Below are 20794 nucleotides of genomic sequence, written 5' to 3' on the forward strand. Positions count from 1 at the left end.
CAATGCCCGGATCCCGTTAATGGAAAGGCTGTCCTCTGAGGACGCGAACCCAGCTCACACCGAGTCCTTTAACATGACGAATGCATTGTCAACTGTACATAAACAATGAAACAAACAAACAAAAAAAAAAAAAAACCCAAAGTTTTTTTTTTTTAAAATGCCATACAAAAGAACAGATATGAGTAGGAAAAAATAATTGCCAATAAAGACTGGAATCATGAAAACAACTGTTACGAAATCTCCTGCCAGCTGTGGAAATAACAACAACCATAACAGCAGTAACGTTTGTTCCTTGCTTTTCAGCTTTCATCATGTCATTAGAATTATTCAGAATTGATCATGAGTTCAATAAAATAAGGTAGTTGCCAAGTGCCTAAAGATGAGATGGGATTTTAACAGGCTAAACCTTCACGTTCACCAAAACTAAGGGTCAGACCAAATAATTAGTCAGAATAAAAAAAAGTTTTGTGTGTATGCCTGTATACATACATATTGATATATGTATACAACATAGACATATATTTATGCAAACATTTATATGTGGTTGCCTAGTACAGTAAAATGTGTATTCATCTTCCAAATTTCATGCAGGTTGTCCAACACTGTGTGGGGATCATTGGAAAGAAGCAGTTCTGCTGTCGAACCCAGTACCGAAATGAGGCCACGTGACCTCCGCGGTTACGTCTAAGTGAAGCAGCGCCCACTGCAGCCCGTGCGCTGCTCCTCAGCCTGTTCTTTCTTCACGTGAGGGCACTGGCTGAGAGGAGCTCGCAGCGGACAACCGGTGGCTTCGCCGTCAATTGCCAGGCCCCAAGAGGCGGACAAGACTTCCCGCCAGAGCTGCATCCAATCAAGTAGCAAAAAAGGTTTTACCATGAAATGTTTGTCACTGCAATCAGTTGAGAAAGACGATGCTCTGCACACAACAGTATCGGTTAACTCAGTCTTTAAAGTACTGACACAGAAATGTCAAACGTGAGCTGTTTAACCATAATCCCCACGATCTAAATACTTGTATGAACGTCACATTAAACAGAGGCAAACAGCCTTACTTTTTAAGCTTGCAATAACTAGTGGCACAAAAACTGTTGAGCTGGAAGCAAACTCATGCTTTGGTTTTTTTTTTTTGTCCTTTTTCTTTTTTTTTTGCTTTTCTACTAAGACTTATTAGCATTCTAACTTTGCAGATGACAAGTTGCTCTAGTACAGTACATGCTTCTTAACTATTTTTTGTTTTTTTTTTTTTTGTTTTTTTTTTTTGAAAAACTGATATTTGGTCAAGGGTTTATATGAGAAGCTACATTGGGCGATACTATTAGTCAACAGCACTGCAGACTTGAGCTGAAACTTCCAACAGTGTTTGCCCCGATATAGCTGGCAACTACCTTACAAACCTTTCGTATACATCATAATGAAAGAAGGGGGGAAAAGCGCAACTTTTCCGAGACTGGGAAACAAAAACAGCACCCACGTGTCATGGGCTCTCTCCGCCTGTCCCTCCGTGTCCATCCAGCTGCCTGTCCTGCCCCAGCGCGGAGGGGCTCGGACCAAGGCGCGCTCCATCGCTCGACTGGTTTAAGGCAATGTTCATCTGAATTCTTCACGAGAACTAACTAGGTCTATGAAAAAGGCACAAACGTTCAGTTTTCCACATGCTGTTAAACTGGGATTAGAGCCCCCCCACCCCACCCCCCAGACAGCTAGATGTGTCTTCTCACCCCAGAATGCCTGGTTTCACCTTTCAGCTATACCAATAAACATAGCAATTCATCACGGCTTTTTGTAATGTGTTCTTCAAGCAACAACTATCAAATTTTATAAACAGAAAGAGACTGTTTTTAGGTCTTGTTTGATATAGACAAGAAAAAGAACTAAAACCAAAATGAAGAGAGACACAGCCACGTGTGACTGGCAGTCAGACGTGCCTCGCCGTTCGTGTGAGACAGCTCAAAAGCACGGCTTTCGCATCTCCATCGGAACACTTCCTCGTCCCGTGAAAAAACAAACCGTTCCGTCCACAGGCCCGGCCATAAGCCTCCGTGGACCGCCCCTTGCCTCGCAGCGCACAGGGAACAGCAAGTGCCTCTCGCGGTTTTGGACTGGATGAGTCAGACCAGAGCGGTTTCTCAGTTTGTCTTCGGTCCGTTTCGGCTCCCGCTCTCGGACGCCACGCCCGTTCCCAGCGAATCGTCGCCGGTGGGACGCAACCAGGGCGAGGGGGGTTGAAAATGAAACGGAGGTAGGTGGTAGGCGGAGTGGAGTTGGGGGCTCGAGCAGGCCCCTAGGTGGCAGAGGTCACAGAGCAGCTCTGCTCGCCACTACATGGGCGGTTCCTCCTCCATGGGCTCCTCCTCTGGCCTAGAGACACAGCAGGGAGGGTCAAAGGTCATAAAGGGAGACCTCACAGGAACGGATCATATATAACATCTCAAAACAAGCACGCATTCATAAAAAGAGGGGAACAAAAAACAGACGTGGACCCATTTTATACCATTTGCATACCATTAAACTGCAAAATCATGTACAGTCACCATCCAACCCCCCGCGGGCTGTGCCCATTTGGCTTACAAGAATTCTACTTTACAACAAATTTCATTTAATACCCCCTCCCTTTGGCTTACAAGGCATCTCTTTACTTTTACGAGGACCAAGTTTGGATTCCGCGCCCTTCCCAACAGCTGAGGGGTGTGAAACCAGAGCGGCCACGTGCTCTTCCGCACGCTTACAGTTTGCCTCGCGCTGCGTCAAGTTCTTGAGCTCCACCATCAGCCCCGTTTGTTAGTTTCGCCCGTTATAATTTCGGCGATGACGGCCCACTAGGACTGTCCGAAGCACGTGAGCGTGTCAATTCATTTACATCATTTTCGTTAAATTCTTTTCTCTTTTCCCGTTCTGTTCAAAAGCCGTTCGTTTCGCTTTCAAGACTCAATTCATCTACGCTGGGTATCGTATGCCCGTGTTTTGTTTGCCAGTGTTTGTTAAGCGAACGGTAACGTAACGCTATGAAAGAGCTGATCGAGAGCAGGAAGAAGCTCATACGGTATTGTGGAGTAATTCATGAGGAGAAACTGCCTTGTTATGATAACTAACGTTAACTGTTTAAGTAACTGTGTCCATTTTAAAGGGATCTGAATACGTACAAGCGCCACTTAAAAAACATCATATATGCATTTGAAACGTTACGTATTTAAAGCATGCTTCTGAAATACACCACCTGGACTTATTAAGAGTTGGCTTTAGGAGCTTTAGCCTCAGGTAGGCTGAGCACCAGGTGAGATGGGCTCATCGGAACCCTTTCGGCTGTTGGCAGCGTATTTGGTGGGATTCTGTATACTGCTAACACGTTGCAAAGAGCAGCCCAAAGAAAATAACAGTGCGAAGAAGAAGCAGTTCAAGCTTCTATCATCTAAAAGCACAGGCAGACTGGAGTTTGCAGAACTTCAAGAAGGTCAATGTGCAGATACTGGCCTGCAATCTGAGGTGAGAAGAGCAAAGGTGAAGACAATTCCAAGAGCGAGAGGAAGGAGAAAAAAAAACAAAAAAACAAAACAAGGTGCTGACTGACCATCTTTAACCGTCTGCAAGTTGTCAGTACAAGACACACGGTGTGTAACGTGAGATTTCACACCAGGCTTACATGCACATGCTTCTTTGTACTCCAGGTCCGTTGCTGACTACAATGAGCAGTGTGGTCCTGTGAATCCTCAGCAGACAGACCGACAGACAAGAGCATGTGTCGCAAACCATCAAAGGGAGTATTTTTAGAATGTACACATGCTGTTCCATTACAACGTAGGCACATTTTCCCAGCCTGGATCCACTCATGTCATTGTTGGGGAACTTTTAATGCAGCGTGGTCATTCACCACCATGAGCAATCATCTGCAACTCATGATGCAGCATTTCTATCTCTATGACGACAGCCCTGTAGGTCCACATGTGGTCACCAGGTGGTGGGGGGAAACTCATTGGTCCACATTTTTACAGTCACTGTGTATCTGCTTGACAGAACAAGCAGGAATTGTCAAAGGACTCTGTGGGGAGACTCTGTGAGGGCCACTGAGCTGCGCATCGTTCTGTGATGCTGCCAGAGGCCCAGGGAGGGTCTCGATGGCGAGGCTGCAGATGGACCCAAACGGGTGCTCTCCATGCAGCACCTCAGTGGATGCCTGTGGACAGACAGACAGAGACTCCCGGCATCTGGGTGCAATATCCCTGAGCCTGCTTTCAATTAGGACTCTGGCACTGTGAGATGCTCAGAAGCGCGGCTGTGCTGGACCAGTGCCGGCCCAGCTGAGGTTCGACGACGTCCCCCAACCGCAGGGCCAGACGTCTCCATTGGTACCTCCTAGCAGACCTGTGCAGCATCATGCGGGCCTGGAACACTTGCTGCTAAGGGTTGTGTGTAGGTTCCAGTAGGGACTACACAGACAGTGGAGAGGACAAAGAGGTGGACGGAAAAGAATTTGAAAGGCACAGGGATATGGAAAGGCGCATCCAGGCAGGAAACGGGCAGGATGAGGTGTGTCCAGACTAGAAAAGGACTCGACGCACCGGTTCTCCATCTGCTTGGCAGCCATGGACAGGGAAGCCATGGCGGTGACGGTCTCGGCCTCCTCCGTCTCGCACTTCTGGGCCTCAATGAGGGAGTAGCCCAGTGTGGAGGCATGGCGCTGCACTGATGGCCAGTACTTACCTGACAGACAGAGAGACACAGAGAGCACATGTAAACAACACAGGGGTCTGATGAGAAACATTCATTCAATCATTCAGCTGGTGGGGTAGTGGTTAGAACTGCTGCTTTGGGTTCGAATCCCACGTCCAGCTACAGTACCCTTAAGCAAGGTACCTACCTAACCCTAAATCACACCAGTAAAAATAACCCAACTGTACAAATGGGTAAATAATTGTCAATAGTTTAACACTAAGTCGTTTTGGAAAGAAGTGTCAGACCAATGAGTAAATATCAATGTCTATTACATTCATTCAGCTGAGGCTTTTCTCCAAAGCCACTTACACTGTTAAGCTATGTACAATGATTTACTCACTTCATACAGCAGGGCAATTTTTATTGAAGCAATTGAGTGTAAGTATCTTTATGAAGGCAACTAAACATTGATGGGTTTAAAGGTGGAATTCGAAACTGGGTCCCACGAGTTGAAAGAGGACAGTACGACCATCTGCCCTACCTTTTAGGCTAAAATGCTTGCACAGATGTCACTCAAATTGGGTATTTCACTTCCCGGATCACAAAGTGACACCCATTCACAACTAAACCTCACTCTGAGCCAAAGGCTGACATCAAGGCCATTTAAGGGCCAAAAGAGAGCAGTAAAGGCATCACAGAGTCATCAGTGAGAACGAACAGTGCTCAAAGACTCACTCACTTTGGACCTCCAGGACCTTCTCCAGAGAGCGCACCGCGTTGAGGTTCGGTCTCTGCTGCAGCACCTCCTTGGGGAGCGGCTCCAGCTACGGGGGCGAGTAAGTGCACGTGCTCAGTCATGGCATCGCTCCCGTTCTCAGGAGATTCTACAGACGTTCACTTCCAAATCACACATCAGCTGCTGCAATCTCATTGAACACAGAGGTCTTTACTGAGATGTTACAGGTAACCATACCCTTTTCGTGATGTCTACCGGCACTTTCACCAACTTCTCATTAAATAAGGACATTTTACACATACTTCATATTAATTATGGAATCTAAAATATGTGCAATGGTACTTGTGAGTTAAAGACTGCAAACAATGAGACATCACAGAGATGCAATGAAACAACACGACGATAACACAGACATGACACCTTGCTGCTTGGAGGGAACCCTGAGATGGTGAAGTGCAGAACTGAAGGTGTGAAAAAGAAACTGCACACTGGCAAAGTTGCATTCCTAATCCGGAATGATCTGATTTCCTTCTGGCTCTGGGCTACATTTTTTCACCCTCATGTGAAAAGAAAGAGTAAAATGGCCAAACTTTTCATTGTGTAAACATTAAATGAGAGGCGTGCTTTTATTCCTTCATCCTACCCAACCGTTTCTCTTCAGGGACGAAGAAAAAAAATGGAGAGGGTTTGAAACTCTACACCGAGCTGCAGTGTGTGCCAGAACGGGGAGGAAAAGCAAGCTTCAGTGCCCCTCGGCAGAGTGAGAAGTTTCAATTTAATCAAAATAAATAGGAGGAAAAGCGATGCGGACAGAGCTGGTCGAGGCACAGCAGGGAGAGGGATACTATAATCCCACTGTGTCACGGCACCAAAATCCATCAGGCCCGGCCACCCGGACCCTGGGACACTTTCCTCCTGCTCTGTGGAAGGCTTGCACACGCACAGAGTTATGCAGAAGGAAGCAGGCACTGAAAACAGTGCCAAGTAGACCCAGGCAGATGAGTTTTATGTGAGGACTTCCCTCAGGAGGTACAAGTATTACCCAGAAGTCCACTGCTAAACAACTGCCTCCTCCTTGCCACACAAGTCTCACACATGTGGCACAGGCACACCGTTTCATAGCATCAAGGACTGGAGAGGATGATCAAACTGCACAACCATTCACAAAAATAAAATACAAGTGTGAGTGATACACAGCCTCACTAGGACAAAGAAGGGCACAACAAAATCGCACTGATGTGTACAGGCTGTACACATCATGTTCATATTGATCAGTATGGTCACGAGGAAATGTCACGATGCTAGTGGAACTTCACAAGACAGCATTTTACCTGAGTGTCTACTCATGGACTCACTGGGTTTATGTTTCTTTCAAAGCTGACCCATTTTGGGTGTGGAGGAAGCTACTTTTGCATTTCATGTAAAATTTGTAATCAATATTTATTTATTTAGCTGTCACTCTTCTTCAAAAGTCACTTACATTTAGCTGATACTTTTCTTCAAAGTGACTTACAATCTTAAGCTACTTACAACTGTTTACCCATTTACAGAGCTGGGACATTTTTACAAGAACTGAGATTTAGGCTGCAAGAGCAAGAGATGGGAATCAAACCCGGGTCTTTTGCTTGCATGGCGATGCCTCTGACCACTACACTACCGGATAAACACATGTGGATAAGATACATGTAGAGATTGCACCCACAACCTTGGCATTATTAGCAAAACACAAACTAGCTAAGAAAAGCAGCTAACTGTAGATCAGTATGCAGAGCCAGGTGGTCTCTCTCACATACACACGGCCCACCACTATAGCTGCGAGTTACAGTGGATAGTTTCCAAAGACTATGAGTCAAGACTTCTCTCCAACACCTCCATCCTTGGCCTCTGCTCTCGTGTCCCCGAAGCAGCGCCTTGTGCCCATGCGCTCAGTTCCCAGAATTGCCCATTCAGCTGATGGGCAGTTCTACCAGTTCCCTATAAACTTTAACGGTCCCAGTCAGCTTGCTCTCGGTGTGCTGGCAAGTCCAGACATCACACTGTACGTGAAAATCCATTGTGACACTACACTTTGCTTGCTTTTCTCCTGCTCAGAAATATTAACTTTAACAATTATACTGCATGGATTTACAGAAAAGGTTTGGGGTCAATACTAGCATTTGGAGTGCTAAGGATAAACACCTCACAGGTGTTTTTATAAAAAGCGCGTTAACAATATTTACAAAATGTAACAAGTCTACAGTAATTGTGAAAATCAAGAAAAAAGAAAACAAAACATCTCACTGATGACTGTTAACAATTAGTGTATTATGTTTTATTTATCAAATAATTGCTAACAACCATAGGCTGGAGAGCAACATGTGTGTGTGCAACTCAGTCACAAGTTCAAAGTTGAGCAATTTCACAGGAAATACATCAGTGCCGAGTTAATCGGCTACGGAGATGGAGATCACTCAGGTCCGTGCCCAAATTCCATGGCAGTAAAGTCTAGTAAAGCAAGCGTTTCTATTGAGACAATCCCCAAATAGGACCTACTTTGAAAGGGAACGCACGCAAGTCTCATTACAGCTGTTGACCTGTCAGAAAAAGGAAAGCAATTTCTCATTCCCTGTCCCAGCAGTAAAATGGTCAATAAAGCAGCCACACAGGAGGAAGCTAACTTGTGCACTCCGGTGAGAAGGTCCACATGTGATCACTCGTACCGTCCTGGTTGTGGCCGAACGCCCGAGAAAGTGAGAGCGCAGCATTTGGGCGCCCAGGTGCAGTTCCAGTATTGAGATGGTGACAAACGGTCAGGGTAGGAGGGTAGCTCTGCTTCACGGACTCTCTCTCATCGGAGCGGAAGGAGATCCAGCTTCTTGACATCACGCGTTTGTGGAAAAGGTTTCGATAAACGAAGCACTGCTTGTTGATCATACTGCAGTTTTTATACTTAGAAAAAAACTGACTATCACCCTTGTGTTTCCCTTTTTGTTCTCTCATTGCTTACTGGGGCTGCCACACAGTGAATGAGCACTACCTGCACATGTGCACTTGCGCAAATTAGATGTCACACAATGTAATACGTGTGTGGATTCAAATCCTCCACAATCCTTGAGAGGACTTCATGGGGAAAATGTCCTGATGAGAAGAGTAAACTATTTATTTAAAAAAAAAAAAAAACACACACACACAGAAAGGAGGTCCTATTGAAACAAAAATCAACTAAATGCACAGACTGCAAAGAAAATGCAGTAAATATCTCAAATCCATACATCAACAACACAAAGTTTTTTAAAAAATTTTTTTTTTTTACAAAACAGACCAACTGTAGTGAGCGATGATGCAAAGTGCCCCCAAGGAAAACAAACGTGTATATGTGTGTGTTTGCGTGTGCACACATTATTCTATATTCCCTCTCCTCTGGAGAGTTGGCTGTGAAACGTGAGGCGAAAGCTGGTATATAATAATAGCTTCCTTCTACTTCAAATGATTCCCGATTTCCTTTGATTATACGAGCTCCCTCGCTCACAGTGACCCCATCTGGCAGGGGTGTGAGTCTAACCGCTTTCAGATGTGCTGCTGTCACGGCGGCCCAAGACGCACGGGGCAGAAGCACTTTTACACCCGCCCACATGGTTTCACACAATTTACCCCCCAACACAGGCTACACCAGCCAGACGAAACTAGATCTAACTCAAACTCCTTTTAGAATACATGCTGGCCCTTTACTCTGGGATATTCTCTTTTCAGGCTCTGATGCATGTACAGAATTGGAGGAGGGAGAAGTCAGGCAGTGACGCAAACCCTGAGCTTGGTAGCATGGTACCACCAAGCTTTGGGTCCACCATGTGTGGGTAAACCAATTTCCACCATTGCATTACAGACAGGCTTGTGTCTTGGCTCACCCTCCTCAGCTCGCTGTGGTGATTTTCCTGTGAAGAGCTGCACTTGGGGCGGCTCTCTGTAGAACACGGGCCGAGAGCAGCAGCTCTCTCTCCACGTGGAATGCTAAGGCAGGCCGCGAAGCGCATGGGCCTGTGACTTCTTTCACCAGCGCCACGATTAGCAGAATCGCCCTTTTACATCCCACATCGCTGTTTTATTTTACCGCTCTGTTTGTTTTCCCTTTTGTTGCGAAAGCTACAAGGACGGGAGGCCCATCAGACATTTATAGTTCCTGGAAGAGATTTACGGCTGTGTCTAGGGCCCCTACAGCAAGCAGAGCAAACAAGGTGATCCTCTGACCTCGCCACGCACACGAACACATACACGCACACGCTGCGTTAAAGAGCCTGCGTATCGGTGCCCCCCCCCAGCCAGGCCCTGGGAAGACCCACCTCAGCTGAAACGTCCCACTACACATCTTTGGATGTCTCTACAGGAAGGAAGGAGCCCTGCAAAAACTGGGCAAGAACATTTGGCAGCTGGATGTTCACGTGCAAGTAATTCTGTAATAGGATGCAATATATTTCTACTGGCCCATTAATGCAGATTTTAAGGCTACGCCGGGCAAACCGCGATGTTTTCCACAGGCCGTTCCCTTTTTCACAAAGTAAGCACACTCAGGGTGTGTCGGCAGGGACGTCTGCAGTGTGACTGAAGAAGAAAAAAAAAATCCCTCCCTCAAGATCTATCATGCTTGTAAAACAAAGCTTTCTGGAAAGACGCTCTGTTCATTTGCACTGTGTAGTCGTGATGTTCGGCTGGACATTCAACACACACTGAGTCATCGCCCAACCCTCTCAGGGGACTGCAAAGCGCATCAGGCCTCATTCTCTGTCCTCCCACGTAAAAGAGGCCGCTGGAGTTCATTTGCTCACAGTGAAAAAAAGTACAGGGAACACCCAGGGGATTTCACTCACACACAAACACAGGCTCACCTAATGAAGAATGGGACACTGGACTGCTCGCAAAAGCCTGAACACGTTTTGCAGTGAGTGACGGCCCTCCCCTCCTGGGAGAGCGGGCCCTGCAGCGATAACTCTCTGGCACGTCAAGTTTATCTTGGAACGCGTGACTCTGTAAAATTTAATTCCTTAATGTCAAATGCCAGAAAAGCACAACCTCCAGCCATTAGCTGGAAAATGAAAACCCCGCACTGTACTGGGCTTAATTTGCTGTGTGTCATCAATTCATGCTGACCGTCTGCTCCACTCCAGCTACGGCTTACGCCCCCCTGTCAGCTGCACGGTGGTGTCTTCCTCTTTCTCCGCTGAGGGGCCCTCGACCCTCCCGCAGTCCGGCTGCAGACGGGCCTGCTTTCGGGTGTGGCCGGCCTCCTACGGCATTGCGGTCCGGGGATGGCGGAAGGAGGCTGCTATTTCCTGCTCTCTCCCCTGACCCTGAGATCCCCAATCGAGCTCCCTGGGCTGACCGCTGCCCCCACTTGGAAATGCTCGCAAGGAGGAAGGGGAGGCACTCACAAACATTTTGATAACAGCTACAACAGCTGTTGCTGCAAAACATCTGGCCTCGGTCTCTTCCACTGCAATTGTACAATTCAGGGACTGCCCACCACTGCATCACTCACCACATACTTTGGAGGCACAAGCATCCGACCTTGCGGTACTATTTCTGTGTGCCGTGTTTACTGCCAGAGTAGGCGACAGAAGACGAAAACCTTCATCGCACAGATGGAGAAGCGGCAAACACTGGAGAGGGTGGTGTTAGAGACCAGAGTGTATGACTGCGGTTCGACTCCTCCTGTGCCCGGTTTCCCCCTTTCGTGTCTCTTACCTCGTTTCCCAGCAAAGCAGAAACACATGCTTCGGAGGCGTCGCAAATAGCGGTGAGGTCGTGACCCCCCTCCAGGGCGAGCACCACGCGGCCCCCGGCCAGGCCCATCAGCTGCTTGGTCAGGTAGCCGAAGCCTGCCGCGGGAAACAGGAAATGCGAGCTGGGTTAGAGAGCGGTGGGCCACTCTGCTGCCTGGACACCGATCAAAGCGCACGGACAAGGGAGAGGGGAGAAAAAAAGAAGGTATTACATCATATTTTCTTTTTCAAAGACAGCAGTCAGGATTTACTGAGCCTAAACAAATAATACGAGCCAGGTTTAATTTTAATAAATGTGGCTCAGTATTTTGGCTCTGGTTTCCTTTTGATCTTTGATCTGAAGCATGCATTCCAACCTCAACCCAGACTCCACTCAAAATCTCACACGCATTCTTCGCAAGCGCTATGCTGGCATGACACCGAGTGACAGGACACCGCACAGCATCCTGGCGTGAGAGGCTCTCTCGAGTCTGACATGCATGAGATTGTAATTTAAAGTCACATTTTCCTGCTTCTTTAAGCTCTTTTAAAAGAAACTTTTCAAAAATTAAACATTTTAAATATTTCAGACAGTCCAAACCTTTGTCATGATCACCCCAGTGCAGTCACCGCCCCACTCACAGGTTCCATTTAAAACAAAGTCAACATTCGAGGCCAAGCAAATATGTGCCATGGGTTGGAAAGTGGCACACTATGCCAACCACACAGCCAGAGTTCAACAAAACATGAGGAGATAATTTCTTATGAAAAATATCAAACAGAATAATGTCAACAGCTATGGCTACTAATAAAAAACTGTAGTAAATAAGTGTTCAATGATACTAAGGAGGCAGAGGGTCTGTCTTAGAAAGCAAATGGAAATGACACATATAACAATGGTGAAAACTGGGATAATGGGCAAAAAAGTTCCTTCCTTCCTTTGATCGCAGGACCAAAGAGTAAATGGAGAGGAGCTATAAAAAGAATGATCCCAAGACAAAGACTCATGGGTCAGTGGGATACTCGTGTGAGGACAAAGTTGGGTAGATCACTCCTTACATTTGGCAGTCAGTTTATATCCTCCCAGCGGAGGCGGGTGTCCCTCCACAGCATCGAAGCCCGCAGAGACCAGCACTACGTCCGGGGCAAACTCGTTGGCAATGGGCATCACCACCGTCCTGAGAGAGGGAGGGAGGGAGAGAGAGAGAGCATGTAATAGTCAGCCAGCAACTCGCCTCAATACTCACAAGTCACTGCAAAGGAGAGAAGAGATAGAGACGGGATGTTGCACTTGGCAGCAGGTCCGTGCAGATCCCAGTGCTTCTCACACAAGCACCTTCCTCTCTTTCTCCCTCAGCAGGGAATCACTACAGGCTAGAGCAGCAGGCAGATGTTGACAAACACAGGCTCTCTATGCCCACTGCAGATGCTCATCTGACAGCAGGACCGCACGCCTGGCCCACGCAGCTGCTTGCCCATGATGCCACGCTGCGGATGGAGATGGCAGGCAACTGATGTCAGTGCACACTCTCAACCTCCGGAGCACAGTGTCGGCCTCACGACTGTGGCTGAGCCGGGAGCCGCCCCCTTTTCCCGCCAACGCCACAATTACAGGCCACGGAGAGGCTTGCAGTGCTACCCCTGCTGGCGGGCCAGCCTCTGGGTGGGTGCTGGTATTTTTAGGAGTACTCCAGGGTTTGCCATCCGAGCTGGGCTTGCGTCATCAGCAACTCGGGTTTGGATGCCACCGTGGTGGTGTACTGCCAATTTCCCAGTGGAGACACTGGCTATGAAGGCCCCAGACTGGCCACCCTGGAAGCTCCTGAGCAACATGAGTCACTGGAAACCAGGACTATTTTACACCGTGGTGTGCAGGAGCGTGTTCACACGCAACTCCCGGATTATCAGACACACCTCATGAAGAGACAAGGGTCATATGTGGCCACAGCAGTACTTAAATGGACTGATGCAGGACATAAAAGCTCCTCTAGTCCACCCGTACCACCTCATGCTTGGTCGCTCTTCAAACTCGGCATACCACACACACAGACAGACACACCTTTTCATCTAAAGTCACGCAGCAGTTCAACTACAAAAAATAAATAAATAAATAACAGAAACACAGGGGAGCCAGACCCTCATGAGGACCTACTCATTCATCTTACAAGTGGAAAAGATTCAACTATATTTTTTTATGTCGAAGAAAGTTAATGTTAAAAACTAATTAAAAAAACAATTAAACAAATTTAAAATAAAATTCATTTGTTAAAAAAACAAATTAATGTTAAAAATTCAGAAATAGATGTACAAACACCCATTAAATATGAGTAAAACTTTACCATGTATTTCTGCCTTTCTTTTAAACAGATCTTTGCAGGCGTGACAAGGTTGTGTGTGACTAAGCGCAAAGGACAAACAAACACTCGCTATCCTGAGAACGGCGAAGCACACGCCTCTATGTGAGGGGCTGAGGAAACCGCGCTACCCTACACTGTAGTCATGGTTTCCACCACAGGTAACACACATCACCACGGTGGCCGCCCAGCCTGCCTGGAATACCTACAAATTGGCTCGGTGACCACAGCAAAGGCTGCTCCAGAGAGGCCTCCTTTGCGTTGCGGCTCTGCAAAGGGCTACAAGCCCCCTTTGTCAAGCCACAAGGCTTGGGGGGGGTGCCATGTGCTTCCGAAAGACCTCCCCTCCACACCAGGAGGTGCACAACCAGCCTCCTCTGAACTGCTCAAATCATCACATTCTTGTCTCCTAAAGAGCATGGGACAGTAACATGGAAACCACAATGATCAATTATTAGCTTGTGTGTCTGGGGAGCTCAGTGTTTGGTGTGTGACTCACGAGCCATCTATGTTAAGATGAAAAGGACCTCTCTATTTAGATGATGGACACGGAATTTTACAAGCTGTACGTATCCTGCTCTGTGCGCATTTGTGCATTTATTAGAAATAAAAGTAATCAGAGACCACGGTACTGAATCCGCATAATCGTTATCGTCGACCATGAGCGCAACAGAGGGCTGCCGTGTTACACTGATGTGACTGCAACCAGACCTTCATCTCCTCAATAATGACCTCTTCTTGCGTCTCATGCTCAAAGTGACATTTTGACCCTCGTGATGTTTAATATATAAGGTGCTTCTGTGTCCTAACTAATCGCCGATAAGTTGTTACTCCAGCATTTTGAAATGGAAGAGCACCGTTCTGCGAAAGCCAATCAAGTGCAGAAACATTAATACCAGCCTTAAGGATGTCAAGTTACTGTGCCAGGAACAAAGAGCTTCTGTGGTCCAAAATATTAGAAACACTGTCTTGACGTTGTACTGAGAAAGGGAAAGTGTTGGAGGAGTGCAGCCTTCTCATTTTGAGCTGGAATGACAAAATATGGCCAAGATTCTCACCCGTAGCCCTGAGCACTTGTCGAAGCGGTGAGATCATACAAAATTTTCTGCTCTCTCTGGACAGGTACACTGTGGAGAATATTTACAATCACATAGAGAGACGCACTCCCCAAAAAGACAAATCCTTCACCTTGCAGTCACATTCGGAAACAGAAAGCTCAGAGAAAAGCAACATTCTACAGAGTCAGTAAGCAAGCAACATGCTCCAGTGAACATCCCTGAGCAAATAACACTTTTTCCCTATTTTTAAGATGCATGCCTTCATGATTTTGCAAGGGAAAGTATAATTTTATTACTTAAGGACTATAACGCAGTCATGGAAATCTCTGGGACTCTTAGAGACACATCGACAGAGTTGCGTGTTTCTGCAGAATGACGAGGGCTGCAAACTGGTTCCACACATGGCAATGTAGAGCATCTCAGTGCTCAACTCTGCTTTCTCGCATCTTATCAGTAATGATTTGCCAACACTTTTATGGCACACTTTTGCTAATACTGTTATGCATAAAAGGTATGCTTTTCTTACAATCCAGCACTGAGGTGTCTGTGTGGCTTGAATTATACCATCAAAATCATACAATAAAAACCAATCTGAATGTTTGCACGTGCCATTCAAAATGTCCTAATATTAACAGAATATTATGCACCACACCTGCCAAAAAGCTCATCTTAAAAATTCAGTGAACAAAACTAAAAACTAAAAATACAGATTTTTCTGCTGCGATTCCTATTACAAAAACCAGGAAGAAGGGAATTCCTCAGTGGTGTTTCTCATATCGGAAGCGTCGAGGGTTGATCATCTGCCCTTTACCTCAGTGTCTCAGCAGTTGTGTGGTGAACCAGCCAGGAGTGACTCAGAGGGAAGGACTGGGCTGGGAGAGGGTGTGGAGCCATAACACTGCTTGGCAGATGATTCCTGGAAAGGCACTACATCTCTAAGGGTTTTGGTGAAGCTTCTCCAGATAAAGCCTGGTGCTGTTTCTGAACAGGCTGAATTCCAGTCCCACCATGTGAATTACTCCAAACATTCTGTATTTCTTACAACAATTAAAATGCACACGCACACACACACACACACACACACACACACGCACATGTACTTGAGATTAAGGACCTCCTGATTTCAAAGCCATATCCAAAAAAGGGATGTGCGAAGGAAAGCATGCCCCTTCTAATATTCTTACATTTGTGTGTAGAGATGGTGGTGAGTCCTACACTAAATGAGGGACCACCACAGTAAATTCCACTGAGGTACACTAGCAGGGGCAGCTGGTAGCATAGTGTTTAGAGTTGCTGCATTTGGACCCAAAAGTTGCAGGTTCGAATCCCACCTCCAGCTGTAGTACCCATGAGCAAAGTACTTGCACTAAAAAATTGCTCCAGTAAAGATATCCAGCTGTATAAATGGGTAAATAACTGTAGGTACCACAGTGTAAGTCGCTTAGGGAAAAAGTGTGAGCTAAATGAATAAACGTAAACACAAAATGTAAATGCAGCCCTAACTCTATGTCTTAAACTTATGAAGAGTAATTACCCATAGTCTAGAACTGCCTGCAATAAACTGGAAACTGAACACGATGAAATGCAATTTTGTGACCACAAGCACCAAAAAGGACAACTTTTCCCGACTGACCTCTAATCCGTGAGCGAGGTACCCCTGCAACCGTCTGAGTAACAATAGGCCTTGTCCGCCACAACAGAGAACCCACAAAGAGTTAATGCTAGCCATGGCTATCTGTCAAACTCAAAGGCTTTTCCAATAGTTTCCTTCACAAAAAAGTAGAAAAAAAGAATAAAAAGGGGGGGGGCGGGGGGAGGAGAGAGAAAAAAAACGCTTCAAAGCTTTGTCATCTGGCATTGTGCAGAGCTGGTTTGAATTAAACTCAATTCTCTCCGTTTCCAAGTTCATGGTACGACTGCCTGGGCTTCTGGTTTTCATTAGAGCCAATTTTCTTATCTTTCCCCCCCTCTCCCCCCATCTCAGGCTCAATCCCCAGCGAATGCAACGTGGCGCTGGTTGGGCCTAAAAAACAAGGTGTTGCCTGTGAAGCGCGAAGCATCTCGCGGGGCCCACAAACCAGCTGCGGCAGCCGAACTGACAGCCAAGAGGGGGAGCACTGTGGATCTACGAGCTGTTGCTGCTCCCTCCGTCAACCCATGGGGGGACAGTAAATTGGGAGGTTAAAGACAGTGCTCCTCGCGCACACCGATGATACGCAGTGCTCTGTAATGGAGGGAGAGTCACACAGGGGGACCCAAGTGGAACCCTGCGATGGGACAGAAGAGCGGGACTATGCCGTTTGCTCCCTCTCACAGGTATTTCCAAATATGACCTCTCAGTTTCACCTGTCGCACCCCAGTTTTCCAGCTAGAATGTCCCTTGCGGTCATAAGTCGGATGACTGCGTAGCTGTGAGATCCTCTTGCCAGCTTACAAGTTTCCATCTATGTAATGCTTGTCTTAATGACTCATAGGACCGTTCCCCTTCTGTCAAGGGGAACACACAACCTCAGATAGCATGCAATCCGTGTTGGGATTTACACAAATGAAAAGGCGGAGACTGATCTGGAAAGCCTTTGGTCAAATGTTCGAACGGCGTTGATGACTGGTAGTCGGTTTCTGCTGTCGAGTTGGGAAGTTACTGGAAGCAACAGTGAAACGCACAGTTAGAACTTGGACAAATACATGTATTCTGAGCAGCCTAACATGATACGAGGGACAACAGGGCCAAGACAAACTGCAGAGCTGCAGAGAACTAGCAGCGCAATTTGGTCAGAAGCACATCGGACAGATAAGCTGGCACAAAGGAGGCGGCGGGCGGCGGCTGTGCAGTGCGCAGTCAGGGAGTCCACATGCTGGATGAAGAAAGGGGAAAGTCCACTTGAGAAACAACAGCAGACCAAGGTCACAGCAGCCCACAAAGGGAAACTGCACGAAGAGAGTCTGTCTAACAGCGCATAAATACACGCACAACCCTTCCAGAATTTTCTATTAAAAACTATTCAAATAACTGAGGAAGTATTTCTACGTTGCTGAAGCCTCTAAAAACTTTAAATTAAAAGTAGCTGCACTCCATAAAAAGCATGCTGCACTTGTACTAGCTGCCATGGTTCTGTATGTGGGGCGGTTCTGACCCAGCTGGGTTCACTTACATCCTGGATGGCGAGAGAGCACAGGCGGAAGGAAGAAGATCTGCGCTTATCTGGGATGCGCTCCGGGCCGGTAGCAAGATTTATGGAGGCCGCATGCAGAGACAGGAGAAGGGGGAGTCGCTCGCCAGGGATTAGGGGCAATCGGCCCACCAGGGGGGCAATATTAATCGTGTACCTGCCTGGGCGCACGGACCTCTTCAAAGCCCTCGTGGGGCACCATCACAAATCGCCCGTCGCCCATGGAGGAGGGCGGGGAGGGAGTTATTAATAGGCCCAGAAAGCCCTCTGTCAGAAACCAGGGATAATGGGCTTCAGTCCTGCTGGCATGCCTTTAAAGACGGCACTCGGTGAAGGTACCAGATAAAAGGGAGGAGGGCTTCACAAAATTGTTCCAAGGCACTGGGCTTTTTCCTTTCATAAATATCAAGACATATATATTTTAAACCTCTGCAAAATAAAAAAATAAAACTCGTCTAACTCAGATGATGCCCTAGATTAAACAGTGACCTTCTGCTGGGTTGTCCTGTTTGAGCTTCTTCCGCTGGCTGAGTCTATAGTCAATGATATGCTCCACCTCAACGGACAGTAATCACCTGCATCATTGTTTTAGACGATGGGTATCAGAAACTGAAAATTGCTCGAGAACGAAGGTAAATGGCGCCGTATCTATTTACTGTGCTCCCACAGCTCACACCACTGTTTCTAATGCTACAGTGTAAATTATGTGCCCTGTATAGTTTTCTTTGTACTGTACATTATATGTAAATCTTTTTAGCATTGTTTAATATTACCCATGTGTATTGTGGAAGTCTGTGTACTGCACTGTCCTGTATTTGCACTGTCTTGCACTATGTGGGTTATGTTGCAAGGAGATAAACGAAACGGCCAGAGAGAAACAAAATTTTGTTTCTCTGTATGTGTAACTCACCTACAGGTGGAATGACAAAGTTGACTTTGGCTATATTAATATGTCACTATTACACATTTTGATATTGAGAAACCAAGACAAGCTGATGGAGTGCAGTGACGCAACATCAACTGGCAAAGCTCAGGCTTGGCTTTGGATAAGACTTGAGCTGTTCAAGTAAAAGTCTACAGATTTAAAGCACAGCCTGTAGCATCCAGGGATTTCTGCTGTCAAGCCTCTGCTGGGAACTTTGTGTCCATGAAATATAGCGGTCTTCTGCTGCCGGAGGGTTTCTGAGCAGACTCTGCCCAGTAACAGCTAACCTCTGAGGTGAGAGTCGAGGTGAAAGCTGGCCACCTGGGGACAGGTTGGGAAGGACGAGGCCTGTACACGCAGCTGCTCCACTCGCTCTAAGCAGTAAACAGGAGGCACACAGCGGGAAGGGGTCCGAGATGCTTACCTGAAAGCGGCCAGGTATTCGGCATCTCCCATTGGGGGCTCCAGACCTCCAGTGAAGGCCACATTGACATTGAAGCCCATCCCAGGCCCGCTGCCCACCTATACAAAACAAAATGATGTTGTAGGTCAGACTGGTAACAAAATACAGACACTTATGCAGATAAATGACACTGATGAAAGAGCTCAACATGTTGGTATAGCTCACATATTGGGAGTGACACCTCAAACCCTGTGCAAGCACGATGGTCCCCTCATAACGCTGGATTACGCGTGTAGGAGCTACAAGGACAGGCCTGTGAGCTCTGAATGAGGGGCCTTCAAAGCCCTTCAATGAGAGAAGTTTTCTCTTAAAACGGCTGCTGTGTGGGTGTAAGGGCCCGAGAGGCCTGCCTTCTCAATGCCGACTGCCCTGCACCGAGCCATAATTACGTTTCAGCAATTAAAACAAAGGATAACAGACTGGAGAACAACTCTGGCTTAACGCAAAGTGAAGAACAATACACAGAGCTGTACCGCATGGTTAATGAGTCATTTAAAACCATGTTAAAGTTCATCACAAGACAAAATCTGTTTAGACATTTAAAAAGAGTTAGAAGCACTATAAAGAGAATACGTACCAGTGCTGATTAACAATTATCCTTAGATTGCCAGTTTGACTCTACACTATGATACTATTTAACCTTACATGCAAGTCAATTAGAAACCAGTTCATTATTATTCACAGACATGCTTCTGAAATTGGACATGGGATTGGCAATTCCCACAAACACTAAAGTATTATGCTACAAAGAAAGGCCTTGCTGAAAAATTCCCACAATGCAGCCTGCAAATGACCTATGAAGCCTGGTAAGAGCTCTCAGGGCAAGTGTAACGTCTCTCTTTCAATGGCTCTGCGAACTCCAACAGACGCAGACGACAGGTCAGAGAACAGTAAAGTCTCATCTCAACCATCTCATCCTAATCCTGACCTCTGTGGCGGTGCTGTGTTTTTTCCTCCCCAAATTTTACTCACAGTTTAGTGACAACAGATTATATGGACCATTACAGGTGGACACCCCGAAAATCTGCTAAATCAATACAAGATGTAGGACTGCTTGAGTCCTTACCTCCTCAGGTCCTCCGCTGCCAGGGAAGAAGTTGCCATCATCATAACGATGGAGAGACAGGTAGAGGACATTCGGGTCACTGTAGAATGCTTGCTGAGTTCCGTTTCCATGGTGAACATCCTAAAACAAGTATAGTTGGGGAGAAGAGACCCATTTAAAGTCTACTGGTTCTGAGCGACAGTCAGTGTGTATGGTTGTGTGGAAACATAACTCACTTTTCAATTAGTATTCGACCCATGAAATGTTTCTCTAACCGCTACATCAGGTGTCTTCCGAGAAGATTATTTACTCGCCACGATGGACAACGTAAAAATATTCATAAAAATACAGCAAAACACGCTTCCATTTTTAAGAGCTGTTTTTAAGAGCACATTTCTGCGATGCTTCTCTGTGTTTTCTTCTTTAAACACCAGTGAAGTCTCAGAAGCCTCAGAAGTCCTGAGCAGCAGACGGGAGGAAATGAAAGACATTTCTAAGGCATTTGCATGTCCTGGTTGCAAATAAGCGGACAGCCACAAGTGCGCGGTCCATCCAAAGCATTTCCACTATTTTCATGCAGCTACGTGTTACGAAATGCATCGGAGCTGCACGCACACACGTGCACAATCTCTCCGCATTTCACGCTTGGCAGTTTCTCACTGCC

The 20794-nt window shown here is 46.6% G+C and overlaps 1 protein-coding gene across 8 annotated transcripts in view; it reads right to left on the reverse strand.

The window, feature by feature from the left end:
• Positions 1-644: 644 nt before the first annotated feature.
• The window catches only part of LOC108924279 (histone deacetylase 4-like), a 125549-nt gene continuing 105399 nt past the window's right edge, over positions 645-20794 (reverse strand). For all 8 annotated transcript variants that reach the window (XM_029247532.1, XM_029247530.1, XM_029247527.1 and 5 more), the window contains 7 exons: positions 20152-20271; positions 19047-19144; positions 12175-12293; positions 11099-11232; positions 5387-5471; positions 4554-4695; positions 645-2358 (listed from right to left, as the gene is read on the reverse strand). In XM_029247532.1, coding sequence (XP_029103365.1) covers positions 2319-2358; positions 4554-4695; positions 5387-5471; positions 11099-11232; positions 12175-12293; positions 19047-19144; positions 20152-20271 — 738 coding nt within the window. In that variant the 3' untranslated portion in view covers positions 645-2318. The remainder of the gene's footprint in view (positions 2359-4553; positions 4696-5386; positions 5472-11098; positions 11233-12174; positions 12294-19046; positions 19145-20151; positions 20272-20794) is intronic.

The sequence above is a fragment of the Scleropages formosus genome, chromosome 21 (assembly GCF_900964775.1).
Source record: "Scleropages formosus chromosome 21, fSclFor1.1, whole genome shotgun sequence".
NCBI lineage: Eukaryota > Metazoa > Chordata > Actinopteri > Osteoglossiformes > Osteoglossidae > Scleropages > Scleropages formosus.